The sequence below is a fragment of the Vanacampus margaritifer genome, chromosome 5 (genome assembly GCF_051991255.1).
Source record: "Vanacampus margaritifer isolate UIUO_Vmar chromosome 5, RoL_Vmar_1.0, whole genome shotgun sequence".
Lineage (NCBI taxonomy): Eukaryota > Metazoa > Chordata > Actinopteri > Syngnathiformes > Syngnathidae > Vanacampus > Vanacampus margaritifer.
In genome coordinates this window covers 18,542,973-18,568,476 of record NC_135436.1, presented here as the reverse complement: position 1 = coordinate 18,568,476, position 25,504 = coordinate 18,542,973, and the positions used below count along the sequence as shown (strand labels likewise).

The window sequence follows — 25,504 nt, the reverse complement described above, 5'->3', positions numbered from 1 at the left end:
TGGATAGACTGCTGACTTCACATTTGTCCATCGCAGTCAATTAGGTGACAGTAATTATTGAGAACGGATGAGCGACTTACCTCCAATGCATGACTTCACTCATTCCATTTAGACTTTGCTAATCAGTGGAAAACACCCCACTGTGCTTCCTTGTACAGTCACTGGACACTTCATTAGGTGATGCTGCAAAACCTAACGAGATCCAATACAAGAGCTGCATCAAAAATTCCGCCTCGGCAAATATCATAATGATTGGGTTATGTAGGTGTAACCTGAAGTTGTATCTTATGAATATATAACATCCAGTAGCAACTATGCCGTGTCTTGCCCACTAATCACATAACATCATAAATATTCCTCCAACGATTTCTAGTCCAGCTGCATCCACAGAGCGTTGACCCACATCGAAATATGCTGGCAGATGAAGGCTCTGCCAGGCTTCGCTGTGTGTTTGCATTGCAAACAAGATGACGCGCGTGTGGAATGCCATTTGTTGAGACTAATTAATAAAGGACATGCAGATGTGCAATCGGAGAGGTTTTGGTAGCAGACTCGGCAACAGTGCATGCACTCCTTGATTAATCATGCAGGTAATGGTAAATATGCCTGCAAGAGAACTGAAAGCGAGATGGGCAGAGTGTAAGGATATGTGCAGTTATGTATTGGATTCAAGTCTGTGATTCTAATAAATTATTGTTATTGGAGTTTTTTATTTGTTTGTTTATTTAACATATAAATGCAATACAAAATTAAAAATAACATTGAAATAAAGCTTTTTTTTTTTTTATCTGCCCCCCCAAAAAAAAAAAATCCGATTTTTTTATTTTTTTTTATTTTTATTTTATTATTATAGTTCATTGTGTATGCACATGACTCCGACAGATAACATCTTCTGCTATAACAAAGACATTTGTGGTATGCTCTAATATGAGTTACTTTTCATTTGGTCATGATACAATTATTTGTTCATGAAATTTGAACTCTTCAACATTATTTATGTGTTAACTTAGTAATCACATTAGTTAGATATGATGATATTCTCAGTGATCGTTTTTAAAAGCAAAGGCAGTCCAATGTTTTTGAATGTGACTGATTTTGAGTTGACTAAAACTGCCATTTTATATGGGATAGTTCAATATACATTGAAAATTTATGCTGTTGTTTTGTCTATTTCTTTGTCATGTGAGTGCATTGAAAGTACTTAAAAACACGGAAAACCCATGAGCTCCGGGGGGCTACGCCCCCCCCCCCCCTTGTCCCCCCACCAGGGCACTGCCCTGGACCTAGCTGGGTGCCAGCGGCCCCCAGACCCCCGGCTAAATTTTCAGATAATTTCACTTTGGTCAAATCACATCCCTGAATATAAGTTACAAAGGAAACAAATTATTAGTCAAATGTACATGTTCAAAGGAAGTAGGAAGAAATACCTTTATCCATTGCCTATGCCAAAATAAGTAAAAGAGAAAATAAAGCCATACATATACAATTAATCTTATCACAATATGATACATTTCCCCAAAATAATTAGTTCAAACATAGTTTAGTCCATTTGGATTGGGGTCTTTATTGGGGGCTGTCAGAACATCAATATTGATTCCGAGGGCACACGGATACAAATTTGGGGTGAAAGGCGATCTTCAAGTGCCACTAAATCGTTCGCAGGCGGAGATTTTCTTGCAGTTCCTTATGAATGACATGCTTTACGTACGCCAGTTTCCTACATGGACTCCGACAACTCCGTTATGCTCCCTCCATCTTGACCACTTTCCTGTATTGAATTTAAAGGGAATGAAAGGAGCTGCTTCCTTTGGCAAGTTGGCGGTGCAAATACCCATTTCGAACTGCACTTGTCTATGAAACGTCCTCCCAGTGCTTGCACGGGTTTACCTCCCACATTCCAAAACATGCATGTTGGGTAATTGAAAACTCCTAATTGGCCAGATAGATGTGAATCATGAGTATGAATAGTTGTTTGTGCCTATTGATTGACTGGCAACCAGTCTAGGGTCTACCATCCCAATCTCAGACAAAAGTCACATAGGACGGGCTATTGCTTCCCTCCCAACCACCCATGTAAGCACCAGCGGTATGAAAAATGGATGGTTGGATGGACGGACAGATGAATGAATGATATTGAACCCAGCTCTTGTGTCAGATTAGATTGGTCGGCTGTACCTCATAAAGTGGACCATGAGTGGGTGTGTCCCAAAGAATGTATTGCTCATTTATTTAGTCTTCTCAAGGCAATCAAAATGTTGTTTTATGGTAGAATGCCTCACAATCAATGTATTTGACCACATAGTTGTTTGCCGAAGTAGCAGGCCCAGCCATCCATATGACAGTGGTATCATATTGTTGAGGCTAGACGTAATAGCCCGCAAACAGCTCTACCACACTCATGGTAGATTGGTCCGACTGGTACTTGAGAACAGCTGTCTGCAGTCACCTGCAGCAACTGGGAATTGAGCTTTAAGAAAGATAAAAGCAAAAAACAATCAATGTTTTCACTACATACAGGGAAACAGAGTGAAGTTGGAGGAATGTTGCAACAAAGTTGTCTGACATTCACTTACCAATGACCTTCTAAACTTTACTGGCTAAGCCACCTCTTTTTTAATTTGTCTTTTTTTTTTCATTAGTTCACCTAAAACCTATTAAAAAAAAATCCCATACCGTTCACCTAAACCGAACACTTCCAGCCAGAGTCTGGCTTTTTTAATTTGTCCTATTATTTGAGTGGAGCTGCAATCACCCATTTTCCTCTTCTTCTTTTTTTATATCCCTCTGACACCTATCTTCTTGCAACTCTTCGTTTGATGATTCTAATGAATCAACATTCTAAATTATTGATGTGTTGTCGTCTTCTCAGTGTACCACCCACTCTGCAAGCCATGCATTTATACATTAGAGTGGCAAATTGACTTTCTTTTAGGTCAATAGGTGCGTTAAAGTTTTTCGCAAAAATAGAAGCGATATTGTACTATTTCGATAACGTACAATTTCGACTTGCCCGTGTTTCCATTGAAGAGCGTTTCGCTTCTGAGGCGCAATTCTCATAATGTCCCGTCTCGCGAGATCTCACAGTTCTGTAGAAGATGCTCATGATGTTTACAGAAGACAGATGCCCGGAGTTGTTAATATTACTTTAAAAACATCTCCCTCCCCTCATCGGGCGGGTTCGGGCATTCGGGGTTGTGTGTGTGCGTGCTTATAACTCGTGTTATGGTGCGGACGGATGGATTTCAACGACGATGTGCGCCGTATGTCGCTCGTTTGCCCGGAGCAATGGCCATTTCTCATGCAACGATATGGGACGTGCATTGAACGGCAGCATATTGACTCCATAGCTGAATCGCTTGGTGCTTAAAAAGACTTGTTGTCCCTTCCGGAGGACACGACAGCGAGTGGCCCCGTACTTCCTACTTCCTTTCCTCCGTGCTGGGCGGGGGTCACATGACTACAGGGAATGCGCAAAAAGTGTTTCCATTATACTTTTGCGATATTTCGACAAAAAACACCTCAATGAGAGCGTATTTTTTTTTTTCGATATTTAAAAGTTTTTTCGAAAATCACGTGTTTCCTTTACCAGCTTGCTTTTGCGAAACGTGCCTTTTGCGCAAAACTGAGGGTAATGGAAACGTACCTAATGTATGTCATGGCTTAAAGGGCAAAGCCTTGTTGGAAGACATTTTGACAGCTCTATAAAATCACAGATTTTGCGGCAGATGTAAAGTCATGATGGCGCTATCGCTTTTTATGGGTCAGCTCAGACATTGGAAGGGAAAATCAATTAGTGGCTGGACTGCATATTATGTGCATTTGCGTTTTGAAAATCTCTCGGCAGCTGGGATAGAAGAGTTCAAATAAAAATCGGGATTGGCATGGATGAAAAGTGCAGTGTTGAATGCTTTGTAGAATGTATTGTGAATTGGCTTTGACATTAGTGTGTCTATTAGCAAAGACAGCACACACCCCCACTCCCGTCCACATCTCCCCCAACTCTTTAATGTCTGCCTTGCTGCTCTTCAGCTTCTGGCTGGATTTTTATTACAGGCCTCTCCAGCGCCGCATCTGTCATTTTCGCCTTTGAGGTTCCCTCTGCCCACATTTTTGTCCACGCAATTAACCACTTGCATGGCTAAAAACACCCAACGGGCTGACTAACATTGCAGCTCCAAGTTTAGATTGGTTTGACACACACCCACATGTCCTGTAACAGGCACACATACTCATTGCAAAAGACTATACAGAGAAATCACACCGATGGAGTTAGCATATCATTACCAAAAGAGGAATATGTGTTTGTTGTACTTTACGGCACACTCATTTCTAACCTGGCACAATCGAGGAGGAATAAATGCCAGGAGATATTTACATGACTTGAGAAGGATTTAGAAAGGTTTTGGGATCAAATGGTGCGCTGAACATGGGTCAAATTTGAATTGTGTTCAAGTAATTACTTTTGCTTCACCTGCATTGAAATGATCTCTTGAGTGACTGGGTTAGTTGTTGTACATTTCTTCGTGTATTATTTTGATAGTTTCACTTTAAATGTTATATGAAAATGAAACAATTCAATGACTTAGTTACAACATTTTAATTAATTTTTTTTTTTTTTGTAAATGAATATGTCATATTAAAGGGTAACAAGAACATGTAAATACATTATTTAATTTGTATCCAAAAAGTCAAAACAACCATGACAGTCTCATTTGTTGTGGATAAAAGTGAAACATGAGTAAAACTAAGGCTGCTATACAAGTAAAAATAAAAAATAAAAAATGGGTGTATTATGGAAAATGATCACTTTTAGAAAAAAATAATAGAGTAATAATATAGCGTGTTGCTGTCTGCCTCACCGTTTTGAGGTTTGAGTTGGCTTTCATTACATTCCATACTATAAGATTCTTACATGTCCACGAATGTGCATCTAAGTGATGTGAACGTAAAGATGTGTTTGTCAGTGCGCTGCAATTGGCTAGCATCCAGCCCAGGACGTACCCCGCCTCTCACCTAAAGTTATCTTGGATCGGCTCCAGCTCACCTGCGAGCCCAATGAGGAAAAACACTTTTGAAACAGACTGGATGGATATTATGTGCAATGTTTTTTTAAGGATATACAGTCAACAGTTTATAGTATTAGATAATAATTAAAAAAATAAATAAATAGCAGTTTGATTAAGTTGGTGAAAAACGAGCATGCTTCAAAACAACCTTTTTGTAATATAGTAGAAAGTGAGATGTCTTATGGTTAATCTATTTTCAGTCCATAGTGATATAGCAGATATTTTGGGAAAATGATAGCATTTTTAGACCTGCATGTTTTCTGGAAATGTTGAAGCAGGACATTCTTCTATTGTGAAGGCGGATATCCACAAACAGGCAGTGCTACCAGAAAATAGTCCAGTTTGAATGTAACATCTTGCTTATTTTCTACAAAAATTCTCACTAGAGCACATTGAGCTGGACCACTTCCTCCTCGTGGGCTTTATGACAGCTGAGCAAGCGGCGAACATCTGCACTGCCGCAGGGCAAAAATCAGTTTCCCTCCGCATTAAAACCACCCCCATTTGCAGCCATACACACAACACTGTTTGGCTGCACAACAGCAATGTTTGTCTGTTGTTTGACTGCTCTTCATCCCTGTCCAAGTACAGTCCCTTGTTATTACATTAGAAGTGTTGAACATAGAGAGCAAAGACACAGTGCACATTTTTGAAACAGATGGCAGCACAAGCATCAAAACCAAAAACCATCCCTTACCCAAATGACTAATCTACTGTCCTTGATGCTGTAACAGAACACCACCAGAACTACAGATGGCAAAAGGTAATGATGTTGTAGAGCAAATTCAGTAAATGACTTTTTTATTTTATTTTATTGATTTTGGAATCACACAGAGGTTATAAAAATGTTCTTTGAATTCCACCTTTCAGATAATGCAAAAACATACCATAAAGAGGATCTAGTGGTGCATAACGTCCATATCAGCTGCTTCTAACTCTTTAAAAACACTTTTCCCAAATGGCAATGTATTCAGTATGTCACCAACAAGGCCACATTTATGGGCCCAACAGCTACAGCAATAAATAAATAAATAATCTGCACAACTGCAGTGCATGTGGGTCTACAGGGTAATAGCAATGTTTCTTCTTTTTTTTCACAGGAGACAGCATTGAAATGGAAATGAGCTTGTACCTTCAAAAGCAACCCACCTTTCTCAATTAGGCAACATTAAGTTGTTTATTACATTTGCATAATCTGAATGCTTGTTATGTTTCTCTGATGTTGCTCATTGTTATTTGTAGCAGATCACACTGTGGACTCCTCGATGTTTTTTTTTGCAAATTGCCATTTACTCAAACTCATTATGAAGTCAAGTTTTCCTTTGATTTAGTTCTCATAATATTGTAATAATTATAGGGTACAGAAGGTAGCGGTTCTTCCTAAAGACATGACTTGTTCTATTTTCACTTGATAACCTGGGTGGAAGGATGATTAAAACATGGCCTCAAATTCACATTCAAGTTGAATTTGAGTATCAAGGAGAATACGCTACAGTACCTACATTTACATCTAATAAAGATTCAGATTAGTATACCCGTAAACATTTTTGAAAATGCTCTTAGTATCACTAATGCTGGTTGTAAATGTGAGTACTGTACTTTAATATTAAGGCCACAAAAAATAATGATGGGAAAAAGTCCATATACTGCATTATAATTTGCAAATTTGTGCGATTTTTTTTTTGATATTACATGAAAATTAATTAATAGTGTGATGATGTTGTAATGTTATCACTTGGTTCTTGTAATATTGTGACTGTTTTCGTCATATTATTTTTTTAATATCACATTCTTACATGATGATAAACATGCCCTGATAAATCAGTGTGTTTCTTGTAATAGTATGATTTTATTCTTATTTTATAGCTTCTTTTTGCAATGTCTTGCCATTTTATTTTTCTAGTGTGATCCTAAAGTTCCACCGTGCTTATATAAATGTCATATTTTATGGCTTAATACAAGCAAGCAGTCTACAAGAGCAGACAACGTAGCATCTATTTCAGTGCATTACAAGATGTGCTCAATATATCACTGACACTTTACTGTATATATCTTGTTTGTGTCTGTGCTCTCTTTTAGATCTGCCTCTTGTCAATCTCTCAGTGGAGCCTCAACCAGTACTTGAAGGAAACCTTGTGAGATTCCACTGCTCTGCAAAGGCCAACCCACCTGTCACACAGTACAGGTGAGATCAGGTGCTTTAGTAGCTAAAGCAAAGCTAAATATATATATATATATATATATAGTTTTGTAAATCAATTACTTCATTTGAAGACAACTTTCTAATTTTACTGAGCTTTGTTTGTTTGTTTGTTTGTTTGTTTGATTGTTTTCTTTTTTGCACGAAGGGTTTACAGTAAGACTATGACAATATAACGATTTTTTTTTTATCGATATTTTTTTTATCTTAAATCCACATTTTATATTGTACCACGTTGTACCGGAATGTATAATTGTGTCTAGAAGCAAAGCTAAATTGTTTTATTTTTTTTTTAAGAAAGAAAAAAAGATCTACTGTAATGTAATTTGAGAAGATTAATTGTGCCGAATTTACAGTTTAAGTTTAAAATCATAACTCAGGGCTTTATTGGAAAACAATTAATATTACTGGTATTTTACATGTTATACTACCTGAATATTATTAATTCACTTTCCAAACTGCTTAATATTAATATATTTTTAAGTTTACTTATATTTTTTAAGCTTACAGGCCACTCCTGTCTGACACATGACATAGCCGCCGTAGCGTAATTAATTTAAATTTCTGTTTAGCAAGTTTTCTCCAGAGGCCAAACACTGATTAATATGCCTGCTAGTTTGTTGTTTATAGTTGGATATTCTCTGCTTTAATGCGGTTCCAGCCAAATGTCTGTGGAAAGTGGACTCGTTCAACACAAGCACTTCATTTTGGTGTTAAACGTGCTAGCCGTGTCAGTTGTAGGTTAGCTTAGAAATTAGCATGGCTTCTCCATCTTTACTCGTCATTGTTTAGGGAGAATGATACTTTTCAGATGTGTAGTTTTTTCGGCACCATGGAGGGGATTATTACTGACTCAGCAACGAGTGTTTAGCCACGCTAGTAGCCACTGGCCAGTGAAGCTGTTTGCTAGCTAACTTGTTGTGGCATAAGTAGCACTAAGCGTGCCTCGATAGACGTGACATAAGCACGTTGCAGTTACCTCAACGTGTGTGTCCAGTCCATTGTAGCTTTTTGGGAAGGTCTCCGTAGTTTGGAAAAACGTCAACATCTGTGATTCTAAGTTTTGGTATTCATTGTGCTTTAATGAGGCAACAGATCCACAAACTTTTTCAACTGTAAAACGCAAGGTGTGAAAGGAAGCTACCTGTGAAATCCTCCAGTTCTCACTTTACCAAAATCCCAATACAGAATTTAGAATACCTGTACACTTAGCAGACAGTTAATTAGTTAAATTTGTGCTTTTTAACGCTAGCATTATATCTCAATATCCGCTTTTACAAATGTAAGGTAAGGCCCAGTAATGACTGATACTTTGAGGGAGGTGTTAATTTATTATTGTTTGTCTATTATACTTAAAGGTGTTAATTTTTTTGGTTATGTCATTAAGCTGCAGTGAATTGAATGCATGAATTATGATTATTCTTAATAATTATTATCTTTGGACAGGCAATACTTTTTTGCACGTTTTGTACTGGATCGCATGAGGTAGCCGCTGGCGCTGAACTATAAAAAATAAAAATAAAAGTGCAGACCTCACAAAGTCATGAAGGGGAAGTCTTGTCATGTCTCACTAGGTTGCAGTCAAACAATCCTATGATTTGTTGTGCAGCTTTTTGCTTTGTGGTCAAGATCTCAAGATTACAGCTTTTTTGTTGTTTCAGAAAGATTGCTTTGTGTTCAAGTGTACTGTATGATGACAGGTTTTCCCCTTGGGGATGTGCTAGTGTTGTGTACATTGCTCTGCAGGAAATGGATACACAGTGTGGGACTATTGTACATCTACAGTATATATGATTAATTTTTTTTTTTTACTTTAGCACTCCTTGTTTTATTTTCAGAATCTAACAGTTTCAAATGTTACCCATCACTCTATTTCTAAACTTCTCAATATATGTACTCAGTTATACAACAAAATGTACAGTACATTAATTGCAACTCATGTATTCTTGTAAGGGGCTTTAAAAGAGTTATGCTAATGTGATTTGTCAAGAGCTAGTTTTATTTATTTGTTTTTTTCTACTGTGTGGGAGTTTTGTTTAAAACATGGTGAAAAATAAACGGAATGAAATCGATATCAAAAGGATTTGGCTGGCCATGAATCGCGTAATGGTACTGGGAAATGAAATGGATGTACAACACACTCACAGGTGGCAAAACAGAGATGTTGCCTTTTTGATGGATTCTGGCCTTTTGAAAAAGAGCGTGGTGGTGGTGGTGGATGATGGGTTTTGGGAAGGGTGTGTGTGTGTGTGTGTGGGGGGGGGGGGTTTGTCAGTGATATTGTTGAAAAAAATGTTGTTTGTATTTGATTGTGTGGGTGCACAGCGGAGACAAGGTGTCTATTGCAACCGCAAAGAGGTTTCACCTCTATTGTTATGTGACTGGATCATGAAGCACAATTCAACCCGGATATCACGTGCTAAGATGCACTTGGCAGGTGTGACTTTTTTATTTATTTTTTATTTTCATGAAGGCCTTATGGTCTTGGGTTGTTTGTCTGTATCATAATCAACAACAACCTATCGCGTATTTATATTATTATATTATTTATTTATATTTATATATTTATATTAAATTCTTAAAAAGTACCTCAGCGGAATCTCCAATGAAAGAGTCAAGCGATCACAAAAGCCAATTACACTGACCGGGGGTTTTCTTTGACACATCCCCAGCACACCTGACATTTTGGTGGCTGAAAGTAGACACAGTTTACTCCTGCTGGAACCACGTGTACGTATCAGTGCAGGTAGTCTTTATACAAATATTTTCAAATGTACTTAAATGAATGACCTTAGGAGGATGAGCCCTATTGGTTATGGTGGTCGTATTCAGCTTCCTCCTGTAGAGCCACAATCAGGTCATTCAAGTCATTCTAAAAAGAAATGCATAGTCACCATAAAATCATGTACCAAGGTCAAAGTTCAGCTTTCAATTTGTACATGACAACTTTTGTAATTTCATCTTCTTGAACTTATTTCACCCTTTCTTAGCCATCACTGCGTTTATTGTTTTAGTTATCAACAACCTGAACATAGCGTAGTTGCTTTTAGTTAATGTACATCTTGTCACCTCTCCCCTTCCATGTCGCTGTGGTGTCTGGCTTTTTGCGACTGACGCGAGAGCGTTCAATAATATCCAGACAGTCTAATGACTTTTGATACTTCAAGGTTAGCCACACTCTCCCTCACTGCTAAAACTCCTCTCTCAAAGTCTCCTGCTCAGATTTATCTGCAGTTTATATAAGCACTTCACCATTCTATGCACTATTGGCGTTTGGAGGTGGATGGTAGAGTGGGGATTTTGGGGGCCCATAATGCACGCCTGAAAGCCTTTGACTTGTGCGAACCCCCACAAATTCACCCTCTGGAGTGCAATATCAGGAGAGGAGGGCAGGAAGCTGATCAAGCAGTGTGGGACTATTATTCAGTGCTAATACACTCTGTCTACCCCAGATCAGATAAAGCACAAGGACAGGGTAGCTCTTAGATGAACGGCCTTTTTGCCGTCCCTGGGAGAGCCATCCATTCCCAGTGAGCACTGCACCACTTTGCAACCCCCCATTTAACAGACACTTGAAACAAGGGTCCGAGATACTGCCGACAGTAGGCAAAAGTCATGGTGGTTTTTGATGACTAACACCACTTGGGATCTCCCATAAATCTACAGTAACTTTAAGCATTAAGACTTTAATATAATAAAATCTTTAGATGCACCAAATGTGTCACCTGCATTTCCTGAGCCAACAAAAATTGAAGACAACATAGAGGTCTTTGGTTACAGGCTCCATCATGAGCTACTTGGTCAGTAGGATGCTTAATTAATGTGGCTTGATTGAGATAATCAAAACCTGAGACCTTGCAACTAGATGTGAAAATTCTAAAATAGAGTTATAAAAGACAAGATTGGAGAAAGGCATGTTGGGAATGGGTTCATTGTAATCATATAGGTAGTAGAGCCAGCTGGGATGCAATCCAGTTTCCAACCTTTGATGAAAAAACAAGATCTTTTTTTTCTCAGAAATAAACAAGAACCCACTAGAGATTGGAGAGAGTGGCAAACAAAGAAAATTAGGTCCCATGTCTGCCGTATAGAACTGTGCACCAAAGCGTCAACAAAGCTCCTTATTTGCATGCCCCTCTTTTGATTATTTAGATAGGTCAGATCGTGATGTGTTGTTCTATGAAAAGGATTTTGATTGACCCCATTGGTATCAGACCTTTTTGCAAATAAAGCTGCGTATTATTGTTTTTGCTAAAACATTTCATTTCGACATATTTGCTAGGAAAACAGTTCATAAGGAGCTATAACAATGTTTCACTTGATGCTTTTGGAACATTGAGATATACTCGGTCAAACTGACCCAACATATAATGAATTTGTATTTGCTATAAAACTTCACATCAACAGGCTATAAGAAATTGTTGATTTTTATGTATTGTAGATGTAATTAAAAACGGTTAATAATCAGCTATAACAATTTTTATTGTGCTTGTTTGTAAATGTTAAATTCTGGGTCAATTGACTCATTTTAAGAGTGCAAAAGTATAATCGTTTTAAAGGTTTTTAAATTAAATTAAATTAAAATTGTTTGCTTTGAAATTTTCAATAAAAAATCTAAATGTTTATAATAATGCTTTTAGACAATTGAACATAGCCTGGGTCAAATTGACCCATTTAAAAAAAATAATAATAATTTTAAATACAAATTAGCATATATATTTTTTCCTATGAAACTTCTCAATTATCATGGTTCACTTTGACATTTTCAGTTGAATATTAAATGAATATTATATATAAACATAGCCTGGGTAAAATTGACCCATTTTAAAGTTGAAGATACAAATGAGTAGTTTGCTGTGAAACTTCTAGTCAATTAAAATGGTTCACAATGAATGACATGTGTTCAATTAAAATGGTTACTGATGTTTATCGGAATGCTTTTGGAACATTAAACGTAGCTCAGGTCAAATTGATCCATTTAAAGTTTAAGAATTACAAATTTGTAGATTTTCGCTATGAAACTTTTCATCAACAGACAATTGCAATGGTTCATTTTGACATATTTGCATTGAAATGTGTTAATCATGAGCAATAATTCATTACCAGGGCACTTTTAGAACATTAAGCTTAACTTTTCAAAGGTAGAAAACGACTACATAAATAACGATGACTTGACAAATAGTATTCCATGATCAAACTTAGTAATATTAGCAATGAAAGAGTTTTTATAATATTTATGGGAATACATTTTTATCATTAAATATAGCATGGATCAAGTTGACCCGGGAAAATTATTGTTGTTCCTTAAAGTCAACCTAACAGGAGGGTTAACTAATTAACATGTGTCCTACTTTTTTTTTGCCAAATAGCACACTTCACATACAGGTCCAATCTATAACCCTGAAAATAAATTATATTTTGGTTAACCAAAAGAGTGCCAATTCAACCCTAGTTTCCCCTCAAAGTTATCAAAGCATCTTGAACAAACTGTAATCATGTAATCATTGCGAATTTCACCATGTTAAGAAATACTTTGCATTTCAAAAGACATAAGGAAGCTCCACTGTAAATACAAACAGAATGAATTTACTGTTTCCAGAATAATTGCCAAACTTCCTAGTCAGAGTAATTTACAACGAGATTGATAACACTGCTGTCATCACCAATTACGCCATCATCTCCATGATCATCCTTATCACTGTCATTATTGTCTCGCATGTAATTATATCATTGGCATCATCTTTATCATCATTGTCATAAAAACAGCTCAAGATGAGACTCATTTAGGAATGCAAAGTAAATCATCTCTAGTGATTATCACTGAGATAATGGTTGTTAGATTTTTTTTTTTTAATCATTCAGTGTTCATTGACGCTTTTCATATCCTTATTTATTAGACGTTGGTGATCATTTTTACCTGTGCAAAACTTGTATTTCACAACGCATACTTGCTACATGCTACTTATTGGTAAGATTGGACATGATGGACCTAATATATATATATACTGTATATATATATATATATATATATATATATATACAGTAACTTTTGACCTGTACTAGTAATATACAGTAACTTTTGACCTGTACTGTATATATATATATATATATATATATATATATATATATATATATATATATATATATATATATATACAGTACAGGTCAAAAGTTTGGACCCACTTTGTTATTCAATGCATTTATGCATTTACTTTATTCTCATGACTGCTTAAATCCTTTGCTCTGGTTACTTTTTTTGCATACCCTTGACATTCTTACCTCTGGGAACTCCTTAGAAAACCCTTCCAGGTGACTAGCTTTTGAAGCTCATCGAGAGAATGCCAAGAATGTGGAAAAAAGTAATCAACGAAAAGGGTGGATGTATTTATTTTAATTTTTTTACCTTTTTTTTTGTTAAGTACATAACACCAAATGTGTTTGTTAGTTGTCATAGTTGTCATCATTGTTTTGATGCCTTCGGTGAGAATCTACAATGTACATAGTCATGGAAATAAAGCATGTATTGAATGATATGCGTGTGTGTGCATGTGTGTGTGCGTGCGTGCGTGTGTGACTTGTGTCTCCAAAAGAAAATCTTGTGAAGTTCAATTAATATTCAGCTGCGCTTTAATTAGAGATTGAATGAGGTAATCTTTTTTCTCATATAAATTATAGCATTTCAATCAAGCATGGCCCCGTTTTAGTCATGAAGAAATAAAGTGTTGCCTCTCAGTATTGGCGGGAATTCATGTGTTGCACTGCGGATGCAGGGCGCTGTTGCCATTGTTATTGTTTGCGTCTAACAAAATATGATCTGATTGAAATTCAGTTGTGGTGTGAACATTATGAGGTGAATTTTTACATTCTAGCATTGTACTTTGTCTCTTTAGCCATTTGTGTACGATGCTGCTATAGCTTCAGTCACACAGGAAGGGCAAGATACCCAATTCAGATTTTTTGTTAACTCCAATCTTGTCATGAACATAGACAAAAGTGCAGTAACTTACATTTCAGGTGCAACTGCAATTTTGAGGACCATTTTCCTTTTTCCTTTATGGTGGTCAACCAACAAAAATACTAATGTCAGCTTTAGCGTGCACATAATAACTGTAGTCAATATTTACAGTTGGGGGCACTATCAATTCTTCACTTTGTGATTTTTTTTTTTAAACTTATACTTACTGTATATAGAAAATGCTCTATTGGCTCCTAGCTGTTAGCGACTTTGTTGTAGCATGCCCAGCATGGCAAAACCTTCCCCTATTCATATGAAGAAAGCGAAATATTCATTTGAAAAGGAGTGGGGGAGAAAAAAAGCTTTAATGCCTTTCCTCACTTTTCTTTGCTCCATTCCCCCATTCCTCACCATCCTTTCAAATCCTCTTACTAGGTGGGCCAAAGGAGGAAGTATAATAAAGGAGGTCTCCGGTGACACGTATGAAGTGATTGTGGACCATTCCTTCTTTACGGAGCCCGTTTCCTGTGCAGTTACAAACCAACTTGGCAGCAACAACGTTAGCCGTAATGTGGATGTCTACTGTGAGTGTTACCTTGAGAAAGTGTCATTCTGTTCATGTCTTCTGTCATGAAGCCTGCCCATCCCGTCCATGTTTGTCTCAACAGTTGGGCCTCGCATGGCAGCAGAGCCTCAGTCCTTGCAGGTGGACCTTGGATCCGATGCCGTATTCAACTGTGCCTGGACAGGAAATCCTTCTCTTACCATAGTGTGGATGAAGAGAGGTTCTGGAGTGGTTAGTGTGTTTTTTTTTCACAATTTGTTCCCTAATGTTTCCATGTAATGTATCCACATAGAAAATACCAGAATTCCACATACTCGTTATTTGACACCTGCAAATTTGCATATGTTCTTGTTTTTGTTTTTTTTTTGTCTGTTTTGGGAGGGGTTTCGGGATTATTATTATTTTTATTTTATTTTATTTTTTAACACACACCAACACCTGCACGTCGACAAAGTAATCAAGTAAGTGTCGCCTATCAGACGCTAACGCTAGTAGTAAAAACGTTCCTGTGCATTTAACTCAATGCAGCTTACCTTTTGGCTTTGACATTATAGTGTAGTCTGGCTGTGGCTTGAAAATAGCAGTCATATCAATGAGAATGTACTTTTTTTTTAAACTGTCTCGGTCACACACATTTTTGGAAACAGGCAGATCACAAAATACATATTTTGTGTACAAACTATTCAGGAGTCAATTTTCCATAATATACCACATTGAAGGTGCGATTTTATACACAACATTTTCCGGAAATTCTAGTCACATTAAAGTAAGACAACCTCAGAGGTATTAGAGGTTGTAGGAAATATAACTAGTAAATTTGTAATATGTATTGTTGCCTATGACGTTATCATTGTTTTGTATTTGAATTGAGGTCATTAGTCAAAACTCTTCGGTGACCTGCTTTAAGATGCCATTTATAGGTTTGATCCCCACATTCCAACTCCTTCCACCTCTCTTTCTCAACATGGAAGGCCAACGTGAACCGCTTTATTCCACTGAGCTTAGAAGCCAAATTGGATTTTAATAATTGAGAAGAGGTGCCCTTTATAGTATCCAATAGTCCACATGCTGCAATGGTTTTTCCCCTTTGTAATTTTCCTTTTATTACAATTTGATATTTGCTAGTGTATTGTGTATTGACATAGCTTTTTATTTATGTTTTTTCTATTTCTCGCAGGTTCTTAGCAATGAGAACCTTCTAACACTGAAATCGGTGCGGCAAGAGGATGCTGGGAAGTATGTTTGCCGTGCTGTTGTCCCAAGAGTTGGAGCAGGGGAGAAGGAAGTGGCTCTCACTGTAAATGGTAAGCTGTAAACACTTTTTGGACATATGTCATTTAACAGAAAGAAGGCAGTGAAAAGTTGTTGAATACGCATTAATATGAACACATTGCTCACCTGCAAAAGGAATAGCAAATTGTCACAGGAGTCAGTTGCAATAATCCTATTGCAGTCTTTGAACTTGCCTGGCACAGAGACTAACCTGCAGAACTGAATTGAAAAGAAACAAATAAAAAATAATATTTCAAAATAAGTGTTAATACTTTCATGAAACACCTTTTGCTTTAATTACAGTAATCTTAAAGTACTCCAAGTAAATCAGATTGTGAGGACATCTCAGCCCCCCTCTTACAGTCACCCAAACCCGTGAAGGCACTGTTAAGCCAATTTGATGGTCACTAAAATTGAATGTATCTAGTAGTCTGTTGACTACAATTTGGAAATTTGCATTATTCTGTCCACCTTGACTAAAGCCTGGTTTATACTTCTGCATTTGTTCTTGCGTTAATGACCAGCGTACATCACATACACGTGTGATCGACACACGTCATTAATGGCAAGTACTGCGTAGCTCGTACTCGTACCTCGTACGCACACGTCTCCAATTCTTGTATGCCGGAGATGGCGGGTCGTAAGATCGCTCGTGATTGGTCCGTTTGATGGCGTACCCAGCTATTTTTTCTCTCTCTCTCTCTCTCTCTCTCTACCCCCGGATAATTTCGCCCGGTAGACCACTACCACTACTATGTATGTGTTGAGGAGAGGAAAAAAACTGTGTTCGCTAAGCTCGGGGCTGTTGTGTTTTGGCGAGTTACGGCCAACATTAACCGCCCCTCGGCTTTGTTCCTTGTTCCGGAAACAAAAATAAGCCATGAAATGCAAAGGAATCTCCACTCTGGGGCGTCCTGACAACCTATAGCAGCCATAGCGACACCCCAACTTGGAGTGAAACTGCAGCAGAACCTGATGTGCATTGTGATGTGTAGTGCGCACAAGTATGAAGGCAAACGCACGAGCGGGTCTCCGCCGTAGCCTGACGTAGAAGTATAACGAAGCTTTTCGGCTCATCTGAAGAAAAAATAGCATGCAAACAATACACAATCGTGGTCACAATCAATCGTGACTTTGATTTGATCATACCGCAGCACACTTGGTGACCTTATGATTTATTTCCTTATTTTACTTGGCTGCAAATGTATCCAGACCTGGATGTTTACCAACTGAAGTTTGGGTGCACTGTAGTTACGTGATAAATGGTCAAGGCATCATTGGAGACAATTACAATTTCCAAGACAATCCGCATGAGTCAAGCGGACGAAGCTTTTTCCGAGGCACCGACTGACTAATGATTATTAGCCTTGGTGGGAGACCTGGCAACCCTCAAACAAATGACTTCATTAGTGCTGCTTGATATTCTGGGAACACTGTGCTGTGGCACTGACTCTTAGGTGTCTCTTATTTGTCAGGTGGTCCATGCAAAAGCAGTCTGGGATCATAATAAAAGTGGGGGAAATTTTGCTGCTGAAAGAACAAGGTTATTTTTTTTAAGAGCCTTGAAATATGATGTGTGCTTAACACTGACAATGTACCAATGTACATTTTGAAAGCTAACAAAAGAGTTTGCCTGTAAGCAACTACGTGCTGATTTGAGAATGAAAATACATCAAGACGAAAGTGGGGTGTGTGAGGATTTTCCTTTTCAAAACACAGACGTTAGCTTTGCATATCAGAAGGAATGGGCTAACAGAATTCCCCCTGTAGCACCAGATCAAAACCGGGACTTTCTATGAACCGCCATGAATGTGGTTGGAACTGAAGGCGGAAGAGGCGTCAGGCGAAGTCATGACTAATTCCATTGTTTTCACTTTATTGAAATCTACTAGCGGCCTTGCTTTCTATAGCCTCAATAAGCAAACAGAATACATGATGAGAAGAAGAAGAAAGCAGATGGATTGTTTTAATTAGGATTACAATGGAGCACAACTCCGAGTGTCCTCGGGAACATCACAACAAGCAGCAGATTATTTTTATGTTGTCTTTGCAAAGTGTGCTCGAGCGAGAGCTGAATGCCTTGTCTTGTTGTTGTTTTTCCTAAGCTCCGCTGTGTTTACCTCTGCCTTGCCTGAATTGGTATTTGACATTCAAAAGCCTCCCACGTTATTTTTTTTGCCCTCCTGAATAATTGACATTCATTTCCCAATCCGCATGAGGCATTTCAAGTCATTTTTAGTTAGCGCTGGAGGTGAATCTGATTGTCCAACATGTAAAAGCGTAAACACCGTGCTTGTGTACACTGTGACAGTGTTGCCATGGTGGAAAATGACAAGGTCCTCTAAACAGCCTATAAATCAGGAGTGTCAAACAGATCAGGCCCGCAAAGGGGTTTAATCCGTCCTATGAGATGATTTTGTAAAGTAAAAAAATAAGTAATGTTGGAACAATTAATCAAACGGCCAAAATCAAAACATAAATTCGCAATTTCGCAATCCTCAGATGAGTAATGAAACTTGTACGTGGAATTGACCCCGATGTCATTATATTGAACACACAGCCTTAAGTTACGGTTTGTTGAAGAAGAAAAAAAACGTAGACCAACATAAATCAAACATAAACGTGCTGAATATGACACACATTCAGATGCTGGTAACGCAAACACATATGACATGGATTAACATCCTATAACTTCATTAAGTGTGCCACACATTGCATTCCGGGAACAATATATATGCAAAACAGGTAAATATAACACGCCTGGAACGCATACGGGCAAATTGTTGCCACATTCCATTTGCTTGCATTAGTGTTAGCAAAAATCTGTGTATAACTGACACCAATTGTTTTTAAGTTATATACCTTGATTTTATCGGTACAGTGGCTCTTAACCTTGTTGGAGGTACTGAACCCCACCAATTTCCTATGTGCATTTACCGAACTTTATCGAAAAATAAAATATGATTTTTTCAAATCAAAGTCATAGGTATAGGATTTACTGCCGAACAAAATGAACTTTTTTTGCTCAACACAGTATGAAGAGATTACAATAATAAAGAAATCACACGACCTACCATCACAAAAGCTACAAGTTGACAATTAAGCACACAAAATTGCCTGCAGCACAGATAGGCCAAGCAATGTAGCGTGAGCACCTGCAACCAATGCTGGCCAAGCGGGGCGTTATCACCACAAATCAGGTGTGTGTCTTGACCTCCGCCGAACCCCTGAGACTGACTTACCGAACCCCTTGGGTTTGAGCGAACCCAGGTTAAGAACAACTGTTTTATATCATTTCTCAAGAGGGCTTAGGAAATAAACGAACACAGCTAACGCAAAAATGGCAGCTCCATTTAGCAGAGCAAACAGTGATGAAAAAAAATGTATTCCTCTTTTTTACCTTGTTATTTTGATGTGCAAAAATCGTTTGTGTGCCATGTGCATGGGTCACCTATTCACAAAGTTCCATGAGCATACCACAGCCATTATACCACTACGGTAACCACAGTCAGTGGTGTACCGTTCAATTCTCTGCTGCACATTCAAATGTTTCTTCATTGTTTGTTTTCCCTGCAGTGATCCTCCAAGCCCTTTAACGACTTCATTTAAATTGCATGTGTCATTCCGCCTGTCTCGCTCCTCCGTGGCGCTCTGTGTTCCCGACTCCCACAGTGGCAAAGCTCATAGACACAAGGATTGCTGCTTTCCCCTGGGGAAGTCTGTAATTTAATTATAATCAAACAGCTAGCAGGGGAGGCAGTTTGCGTTTAAGTCACTAATGGATACATATTGCTTACTCTTCTCATACACTCACAATGAATTTTCTCTTCAGCACCTCAAATGAAGTTACATGGTGGAAGACTGAACACATCCGTGTATATTATTGTTTATATGCAACGCAACATATACTGTAGTAGACAGTACACTGTTCACTGTGTTGTTTGAACTCGGTTTTTGTTCATTTTTAATGTTGACAAAATTTTATGATCACCCGTTAACCTCTTGTCTAATGTCGATTTGTTTAAAAGACGACTTTCAAGAACTCCGACAAATAGCTGTTGGATTTCTGTCATTACATATATATGTATGAAATGTGCAAAAATGACATCAACTGAATAACATAAATTAAAAAAAGGAATAAAGAGTATGCACTGTGTAGGTATGCACAGCTCATTCCCAGCCATCCTACAGAAGATTGAAAAGATGTCTACATACTATAGATGCCAGGGTCTCCATAAATAGCACCACCGTACTGTATATCAACAGGTGTTAATGGGATACATTTTTTCTCTCGACTTCAAGTAAGTTTGGGTAAATAAGTATGCATAATGACTTAGAGACGTAACGTAACCTAGGGTGAGAAAGCCTGTAATTACAGCAAGGCAACAGGAGGCCTTCAGACCTCCACTACACCCCACAGAGCATAAGGCCAATATAGATCTCTTTACCCGCCATTTTGTCTTGCTCGGCAGACTTTATGCGCCCAGTTAATGAGATTTTCAGCCTTCTTTAAACTTCTTTAATGTTGCACAAAATAGCAAGTTAATGAGGGTGAAAAGTGCATTTAGGCCGTATTCTTTTCTGACCAGTTGAATAAGGATGATTGACTGCATGTGGGAGTAGTATGCAGTACTTGTCCGACAACACTTTTGCTGTGCAACTATATACAATGCAACAGTAACTTGCCTATAAAAAATGTATAACACAAAAATAAATTAACCAATAAGTCAACCAATATCTTAAATAAAACAAACACACACACTCTACAGACACATACAGCACTTATTTTACCATTAATAATAATTAAATCTAATGGAAAGCGTCCAACGGAATATTTACCAAATTCCTTAGTTTGTCCAGTTTGTCCAAATGCAAAATCTAATATGATCCAATAAGACACTAAATTGAATCTAATAACACTAAAACATAAAAATCCTATGGTAAGTTGTGCTTCGATTACCATTAGTTAGTCAATTAGTTTTATTGTAAAGAAACTATATTTTTGCATTTTGTAAATGTATTCTTCTTTTCAACCACCACATGAACCAAGCAGTGCATTCCAGTGAGAAACACAGGATTTGGGGCTAAATTGTTTAGTAACTAAATAAATAGTAGTAACTAAATAAATAAAGCAATTAATAAACACATATAATAATAATTATTACTTTTAATATTACTATTAAAAAATAAATAAATAAATACACTGTGTAATGTGTAATTGTTTTGTTTCTTTTTAACCTGATGTTACTCAAATAAATTAAAAAAAAAAGTGAATTTCCAACACCTACATGACTGAACAATCGCCTGGTACATCAATCATTTTAAATCAATCAAGTCAGATGAACCAATTTAGGGTGCACAACAGGGCATTTGTTGAAAAGGTGGAAATTGTAAATAATAAATAAAAATAAATAGAAATGTAGAATTAAAAACAACAACAAAACAGGCCAATAGTGAATATATTAATTATTGTGTTTATATGCAATATAGTATGTATAACTAGCCATTTCCAGTTAATTACCCCCTAAATCTCAATAAATGAAATAATTGTCCTAAATGACCCAGCATTCCACAGCTATACTTCCCATGGAAAGTTTCTGGGACATGGTCTGCCCCTTTGTACCTTCTACACTCAATTAACGTCCTGTCTATATTGATTGGTCAACCATGCCTATTCTTATGCTTACAATACATGTTAATGTGTGTCAGGCACACAGTCGGCCTCAATCGAGAGGTTCTGGATTCGAGTTTTGAATGGGGCTGTTGTGTGGAGTTAGTGTTTAACATGCAAGTTACGTTAATTGAGGATTCTGAATTGCTCATAGATGTTGATATGCCTGATTGTTTATGTGTCCAAAGGTTGATCAACAACCAATGGTACAGAAAAAGAATGGATGCTTGAACGTCATCATACTGTAGGTTAAATTTAAACATTTAAAAAAAAATTCAAGAACCACAATATTATATAAAATACCCATAATTTGTTGTGCTGAAGTGTCAGTAAACACCCCAGCATTGTAGATACTTGAACATTGCATGCAAACTGTTCAAATGGAATGCAGTTTGAGTTTGAAAGAATACTAAACGGGCATTGGCATGTAAGAAATGAACTAAATGCACATCTGTCACTTATTAAACATCACTGTTGCTATTTTAGTAGAAAAGAGTAGTTGTCAGCTGACAGCTTTATCTCACAAAGGATTCTCCCATTCCTCCTCTGAAACGAACGTGGCCACTGGTGACCGTGTACCAGACGTTTTTCGTGCTTCTGTACCTGCTTTGTTCCCTCTTATTTCACAAGATTAAAAGACAACTGAAAAGGCAGATTTTTTTTCCCCCACTCCTAAGGAAATGTTGAGCTTTTGTTCAGAAGGAAATGTAAGCATTGGCCTTTTGACACCCACGCACAGGCTGTGTAATCAGATTGCAATGTCCACTCCAGTGTTGATGCCTCCTCCAATGAATGACAAATTGCACCCAACACTTTGATGACCTCCCCTGTTGCGAACATTGATGTGATGTAGTGTCGCCCACTGCCATGATAACAAAGTGTTGGTGTTTTTCCAACATGTAGACACACTTTTAACCTGAGTCAGGGAGATAAAGCTAATTATGCTCCTCATTTGCAAGACAGATCCATAGAATAGATCTTTTTTTTTTTTTTTTTTTTTTCTAAGACCACAAGCCCTTTGCAGCCTGCAAGCTATTGATCATGCTCTATGTTTACATGCTGCACTCTAAGGAAAAACATGCATCTTTCATGTACAAACAAACTGTAACACATATGTGACAGGGATTCTGTCATTAGAGGCAAATAAGTGAAAAAAAACATGACATGTCTTGCAATACATTTGACTCAAGTTGAGGGCATCGTTCATTCTGCAGACTTCCACTTACCAAGACTCCATCTGGCAAAGTCTCATTAAAATGTTAATTCATTTTAATAAGAGACAGGTAATAAACTGCAATTATGTATTAGTGTAGAGTTGGCGGAGAGTTAGGTGATGTTGGCAAGTGAAGTGATTTGGTCTCACTAATCAACAAGATTCCTCGTGCACCACCCCCTCAAAACACACGTCTTTAACCTAAACCATCACAAGACACTCACTAAATGTTTGATGATGCCCTTGCCTTATTTTCTAATCGAATAATCTTATGCTTTCTTCAGCATAGGGACAGAGATGAAGGCGTCGCTTAAGATTCTTTTGATATGCAAAACTTCTGCTTGGCACCAAGAGGGCAGGGTGGATTTACCAAAATAGTTGTTGACTCGTCCTCTCAGGAACGGAATTATGTTGCAGTCAAACCAAATTCAAGATGAAGAACTATTGTCATATATACAAATTCATTCCAGGCGGCATGATTGACATGTTTGAGGCTAGGCAAGTGGGGGCATGCACATTCGCTCAAGTTGGTAAATTGAAATAGAATGCTACGTTCAGACCAAAGACGAAATGTCGCTTCACCTCGCGTTTCTCATGCGAGTTTGATCGCAGGAAATACTGCATACATAGCTGATTCGTTTATGCCATGCCGCAACAGAAAAGAGGAAGAGCTTCTTCGCCTCTGACTGAAACAAATGAATGAACATCAATAGCCAATCAGATGGCGGGTGGTTTTGCTACAACTTTGGCTAATGCTAAATGCTATGCTATCGTAGTTCATAGTACAACAGCTGTAAACATGTAAATACACTAACCAGATTTAACAGCTTTAATTCTCATTCCCCATTCTGCTCCTTTTTGGCTCTTATTGGAAGCTAGCTTGACAGAAGATGATGTAAAACAATGTGTTTATATCAAATAAAAATATAGACCTTTTCCAAGACTGAGATGCTAAAAAATAATTTTTTTAATCATTGGTAAGTGTTTTTCCTTTTTTTTTCTTTTCTTTTGAATCTGTATTTGAACCAGCATTATTGCAAAGTTTCTCGAACTGAAAATGTATATGTTAATGTTTATGATTCATGAGTTATGCTAATTGAACACTATTTGAGCAAAACAAAACAAAAAAGTAAAATAAAATAAAGATGACCAAATCCATAGGTGTTATAAGCATCTGCCCTGGTTTTTAAATTTCTTTTCTTCAACCCAAGCAGCATTTCACACTAATCATTTTTTTCATTTTTGCATATTGCTGCAGCATATACAGTAAACACGCAGATCAAACACTAAAATAGTAAAAACTTTCACATTTCAATCACAAGAAAACAAACTAGGTGGGAGGAATTGAGTCATGTGTGGTCACCTGGTGTGAACAGCCTCCATAACAAATGTCAGCCTGCCATTCAGTCACTTGGACTGAACAGCGCCTGTCAGGCAAAATCTCTAAAACTTTGAGACCAAATTATATATGTGATTTTAAAAACAGCCTTTAAAAGAAACCTGAATCCTACTAAGGTGACATTCAGGATGGCAACATATGGGCTATATTAAACTAAACCACACTGTCATATAGTGCTGTGATTTAACCTAAGTTGACTCGGTTGTAAGTTTAATTTTACATTATTTCCTCACATTTTGGTTTATAGGTGAAACACAAGGCAAAATACAGCGTTTTTTATGTCATCCCCCACAATATGAAATATTTCTCCTTGTGTGAATTGTCCCGATTACACCATGAAGTACAGCACCATTGCTACCCAGTATCCTTTTTATCGGTGAAAGAAATCAAACAAGCCATTAAAAAAAAAAGATCCAGAATGAGGTCTCATGCCCTTCAGTCAGTCCTTGCGTGTCCTTGGCTAGACAATACAAAGGGAGGAGGCGATGCAATACATCTTTTCTATGGAGTCTTGAATTACGGAACACCTCATCAATCACAATGGCATGAGAACTTGGTAGGAAAACATATGAAAAGTTAAGCAACATTCTACCTGGGTGTTAAGTTAAGATTGGGGTTTATACTTGCGAATACTATGTGTTACTTTTAAAAATAATCAAACTAGCAAGTCTGATTAACATTAAAAAAAAATCTGAACATATTTTTGTATTTTTATCTTTCCACAGGGCCACCCACCATTTCCAGCACTCAGACACAACAAGCCTTGCATGGAGAGAAAGGACAAATTAAATGTTTTATTCGAAGTACTCCACCTCCAGACCGCATTGTAAGTACATTTCTTTTTAATACAAACCTTGTGTCTTATCTAGTGCTCTAGCATAACCATTTGTTACATCTCTCTAAGTGGAGGTAAAATGGTAAATAACATTATAGTGTTATGATAACTATATTTCACCATATGAAAGGGTTGAAACGACTCTGTCTAGTTTGATTTACTTGCGTGCTTTGCCAGCGAGGATCCTATCATGATTTATGGATCTAATATAAACAGGCTGTTCTCAAAGCAGTAATTATTAATGTGTTGGGCATACCTTTGTGTGTCCATGTGCATGTATCAGGCAAAAGAAAATCAGCTAATGGACATTAAAAGGAACAAGTGGTTA

The 25,504-nt window shown here is 37.4% G+C and overlaps 1 protein-coding gene across 9 annotated transcripts in view; it reads left to right on the top strand.

The window, feature by feature from the left end:
* kirrel3b (kirre like nephrin family adhesion molecule 3b) overlaps nucleotides 1–25,504 on the top strand; it is a 223,471-nt gene that overhangs the window by 181,210 nt on the left and 16,757 nt on the right. For all 9 annotated transcript variants that reach the window (XM_077566460.1, XM_077566462.1, XM_077566461.1 and 6 more), the window contains 5 exons: nucleotides 7,146–7,251; nucleotides 14,657–14,805; nucleotides 14,890–15,017; nucleotides 15,964–16,090; nucleotides 25,067–25,167. In XM_077566460.1, coding sequence (XP_077422586.1) covers nucleotides 7,146–7,251; nucleotides 14,657–14,805; nucleotides 14,890–15,017; nucleotides 15,964–16,090; nucleotides 25,067–25,167 — 611 coding nt within the window. The remainder of the gene's footprint in view (nucleotides 1–7,145; nucleotides 7,252–14,656; nucleotides 14,806–14,889; nucleotides 15,018–15,963; nucleotides 16,091–25,066; nucleotides 25,168–25,504) is intronic.